Source organism: Cryptomeria japonica, chromosome 9, assembly GCF_030272615.1.
Source record: "Cryptomeria japonica chromosome 9, Sugi_1.0, whole genome shotgun sequence".
NCBI classification, from domain to species: Eukaryota; Viridiplantae; Streptophyta; class Pinopsida; order Cupressales; family Cupressaceae; genus Cryptomeria; species Cryptomeria japonica.
Window position 1 is genome coordinate 674,254,824 of NC_081413.1, and position 5,012 is coordinate 674,259,835.

General features: G+C 40.8%; 1 protein-coding gene across 1 annotated transcript; it reads left to right on the plus strand.

Moving 5' to 3' along the window:
* Window positions 1-3,266: 3,266 nt before the first annotated feature.
* LOC131054156 (histone H4) lies at window positions 3,267-4,034 on the plus strand. The gene has a single exon (XM_057988620.2). It carries the CDS (start codon window positions 3,352-3,354, stop codon window positions 3,661-3,663), a length of 312 nt encoding a protein of 103 aa, XP_057844603.1. The 5' UTR covers window positions 3,267-3,351; the 3' UTR covers window positions 3,664-4,034.
* The last annotated feature ends 978 nt before the right edge of the window (window positions 4,035-5,012 follow it).

A 5,012-nucleotide genomic window follows, 5' to 3' on the forward strand; every position in this document is an offset into this window, starting at 1 on the left:
CTATTCGGGAGCTCCTCCAAAGGGTTAAACCCCGCATGCCAAGGTTTGATGAACAACCCCACCTGGTTGTAAAAATATGAGCCTCCTTAAAAAACCCTATTGCGATCCTCCATGTAGTTGAATGTAACCACGAAGTAGTTGTTTGCCAGCAACATAATCTCCATTTCCCCTTTTGGTGTCCAAGTCCTTTGCGCCCAGTTTTCCAAAAACTGCAGAGAAACCCTCATCCCCAAAAACTTGCAATATAGCAAGTATTTTGAAAAGTATTCAACATCTTCAGCTATCATCTCCAGAGGAATAACCAACCTCGACCTCTCACTGCATCTCTCCAGACAACCATTAATCTTCGTAATCCGAGAGTCACCAACACTACCAAACCCTGAATCCAAGGCAAAAAGATTATTACCAAAAGTCTTGACACTTTAGGATGGGGATTTTGAACCCACCGCAACATGAAAAATCCATGATGGGAGGTGCCTTCGAGGCCTCTCCACCAATACTAGACATTGTACCTCACAAAAAACCCACACCCCACGGGAAAAAAACAAGGAATCACACCCCTGCAAGGCAACAAAAACCCACCCCTCCCAAGCACCACCAAATGGTAGAGCAGACCATAGCCCCCTGCCCCACTGGCTATCCACGAGCCCGTAGGGAACCCCGAGCCCTTGTCGCGCGCAATACAAACCCCCTCTCATAGACCACCTCTCAACCACCAACACCCGCCACCCCTAAAGCAACTCCTCCCCTCTCTGCACTAACCTCCACTGCCCTCCCCCGACGCACTAGCAGGAAACGACCGCCCACGAGCTAGGGCATCAATGCCCTAGCTCGAAACCCTACAGACTCCTTTGCGCACGACGCCATCCAGAGAAATCTAAACTATTGTTTTTTCAACCAGGAGAAGCATGCCAATCATAATTCTAACTTAACCCTAACCTATGATATTTGTTTTTTTGATCGGTAAAGTGTTGTTTTATTTATTGTTTATAAAAGTAAACTATTACATTGCTTCATTACACCCATCACTGACTCTGTGAAGAAAAAACTAGAGCCCAAATACCAATTATACACCAAACCCCCATAGCCAACAAAACCGTCGTTCTCCCATACCTGACTAAAACCAAAATCTGACTATTAAGCCCATATCAAAACCCATTACAATGCTACACTTTGTTCGTTGCTATAACAAAAATCATGTATTAATGCCCAGACATCCCAATGATAAGATTTCCACACAAAAAATGGAAAACCCACGAACACTAGCCAAAAAACCAACCCTACCCTGTATACACATTGATGATTTTTACACATTTACAAAGAAACTTTCCCTATTCACAGAGAAAAAAGCATTGCCATAATCAGATACATAAAATTTGTACCAAAAAAAGAAAAAGCTTTGCATTTTTGCTTGCAGAGATTTGAAGCAAGATCAAAATCCTACTACCACCTGCACACTATGGCCCATTATTGCCTCGTGCACATCTGCACCGACGTCGAGCTTAGCCACAACCACCATTTGAATTCCTACCACCCGCATTTGCTACTGGAACCCATACACCACCACTCGTGACCAACTGTCGTCGCAAAAGGTTCTTCAAAGAGTCCTACGCAAGCACCGCCTCCGCCCTTCGTTCAACTCGATTGAAGTTGGTCGACCATTGCATGAAGGGAACCAATTCATGAAGGTTCGCCATCCTTTGGTCTGCAAAAACTCACTGATGTCAAAACTAGAGCTCTTGGAATAGCCCATTCTATAATCAAATTCAGACTCGCCAACCACTCATCATCTAGTATAGCCTGCACAACCCATTCCACATTCTCTGTGGAGTCGCCCAATTCTAGTCCCCACGCCACCACCATAGTCACCATGTCCATATTCGAGTGAAACCCGTGTTTCGCCCCTAGAAACACCTCCCCAAACAACTCCACAATGTGAATGAATTCATCATCCTTCACCTTGAACAAATGTTTCATTCGAAGCGATGAAACAAGGCCGAAAAAAGCAGCCTGCGGCCTATGAGTATAAAGAGGGAAATTTGCCTCCATCCTCACCAACCACCTCAAATTGATACTTAGAGAAAAAAGAAAATGTATGCCATCACATCCCCCAGCCGCCAATTTATCGATTGCCCCACATGTGTTGTCTCATCACTCAAACACATTCCCTTACCATTTCATAAATGCATCATAATGAGAAAGAGTGCCAATTCAGAAATCCTCAAAAAACATGGTACATAAATCTTCCACACAAGCTTCACCGATTTCGTTGAAACCAACCACCCATTTTGATAAAGTGTCAACCACGTCATTTGCTGACTTATGAACATGACCCACTTGGAAAAATTGAACAACTGCGAACTCATCCCTAATAGCATATATTAATTTGCTCAAGTGCCATGCCTGACATTCACCTGCAATAATAGCATTAATGATTGTCAAAGAGTCACCTTCGATATGGATTTTGGAGAAGCCCAAGGATTTAGCAAAGCGAATTGCCATTAAAGCTGCCATTCCTTCCGCATAATTATTAGTTCCATTATCAATTCTTTGAGCTCCAAAAGCCAGAATATCCCTTCCAGTCCCGAGCCACAAATCCAATCCGTGATGGCCCCGGATTGCCTTTAGAGGCTCCATCAAAATTAATTTTAACCCATCCTTCTTCTGGTTTACACCATTCTACCTTTAGCCTACTATCATGAATCAGATCCACCCGACTAAGCCCATTCACGGGCCAGCCCTAACCTATAATATTAATATTATTATTGGGATACACATAGCTAATGTCTTTAGTCTTGCTCGATTTCAACATTTATATAAATCATATCTAAATAAATAATTTAAATTATGTTAAATAAAACATTTAATTGCAATTACATTTAGATTTCAATTGTAGATATCTATTAACATATTTTACATATGTTTCTCTAATGATAAATATGCTAATAAGAAATAAATTAGAGTATTTAGAGACAATCCTATGACATTTATTTGTTTTATCTTCCAAAAAATTAATATAACTGCACCTTTTGAGAGACAAAACTATTTATTTCAAAATCAAACCGACGTGGAAAAAAAATAAACAAGGGGAAAACGGTTCCCGCGCTCGTTTGATCCTTAGTGTTGCACTATCGCCAATCAACTGGCACATTTCAAGATCCAACGGCCAAGAATTAAACTTTACATTTCCCACTGATCGAATGGATCCGACGGCCAGAAGAGGGCGGGCAAGACAATAGATTAGCTATAAAATTCAGATATGGGGCAGAGAAATTCAATCTGAACATTTTAAGAAGACGAGATTTACAGAAGCTTGAAACTAATTCGGGGAGATTATTTTCTGTAGACAAAATGTCTGGGCGTGGAAAGGGCGGCAAGGGTTTGGGGAAGGGAGGCGCCAAGAGGCACAGGAAAGTCCTTCGCGATAACATCCAGGGTATCACCAAGCCCGCCATTAGGCGTTTGGCCAGGAGAGGAGGTGTTAAGCGTATCAGTGGCTTGATCTATGAAGAAACCAGAGGAGTTTTGAAGATCTTCTTGGAGAATGTGATAAGAGATGCTGTCACTTACACTGAACATGCACGGCGTAAGACTGTGACCGCCATGGATGTGGTCTATGCTCTCAAGCGACAGGGCAGGACTCTGTACGGCTTCGGCGGTTAAGATTCTTTCTGCCTGCGGTGAATTCGAATTTTCCAGGTGTTCTTCAACACCACTACTTCTGGGAATTGTTTGTTAAAAGCTCTTTAATTAAAATAGTTGGTGTAGTGATAAAGAATGATGTCTTGCCCCAAGGGTTTGGTGTTGAAAATTTTAGTTTCAGCAAGGGTTTATAGATCTGTAAGGCGATGGATCATTGCTGGCAGATTTGAGGTTTTTAAGTGTCAATATAGTGATAGGATTCTGTAATTGCGGACTGTCTGCGACTCCGAAGTTATAAATTTAAGCGAATTAATGGGGTTTAATGTTGGTTTCATCTAATTGGAGGATTTTGCAATGCATAAATAAAAGGAGTAGAACATGGTTATGACCTACACTTGATTTTGTTCCCCCTTCTAATGGCTTGAAAATTAGATGATTTGAGGTGCTTGCTCAGCTCTTCCTGCGTCCAATGGTCCATCAATAAGTGTTCGTATAGGTCTTGCAGGCCCCTGAAAGTTACGACTGTAAATGGCATATTGTCAAACGGTTATAAGCTTACTTTTGGTCCTCAAAAATTTGTTATTTGAAATCCTTAATTGAAATATTGTAACCAGTAGGAGTTAAAGATATATGTTAGACTTAGCAATGCAGAATAGAGAGCATGTGTAGCTTCGTTGTAGTTTAAACGCTTCAATTCTGTATCTGGAATTTTTTCGCTACAGTGGAAGCGAATTAAGAAAAGCAGGAGCTCATGTGGTCGGGTTGGCACATAAGACTTAAATTAAGTTTGGTGTTATTTTTGAATATTTCGCGTCTCAATAGGGGTAAATGTAGAAAATTCTGTTTCGAGGTTTATTGTAATTGCGAATCTGCTATTGCCGCAAGAATTCTGTGTTTACAGGTTCATTGCTATCCGCTCTTACCAGTGGCTCATGATCGATTGAGAATTGAGAAGGTTTTTCATTCAGAAACAAAACTGCTCGAGTTGCCAAACTGCTTTTTCATTCTCTATTTTTCATCGTGTACAAAAATAGCTCATCCACGAGTTGAAAACTTCTTCAATGGCTTCCCTGTGAACCATCCTCTAAAAAAGCCATATCAGTTACGAAGGAAATATCTATCAAGTAAATTAATAAGCAGTCAAAAGTCCAACAAATTACCCTTTTCTTTCCTTGCACATCAAGTAGAGCTACAAAAAAAATGCGAAACCATGGTACTCGTTCAATACACATGGAAACATGGAAATAAAAATATTCACAGGTAAACCAGTATATGAAACTACGAAAACCATGATTGGCTGTAGTTTTTCTGGTTTCTGCTGTATACTGATATTTTGTGTGTTATTCTATAACTTTTGTAGTGATTGTGTC

Bases quoted from the DNA above. Each gene is read 5' to 3' on its own strand.
- LOC131054156 (XM_057988620.2), top strand. From the start codon at position 3,352: ATGTCTGGGCGTGGAAAGGGCGGCAAGGGTTTGGGGAAGGGAGGCGCC.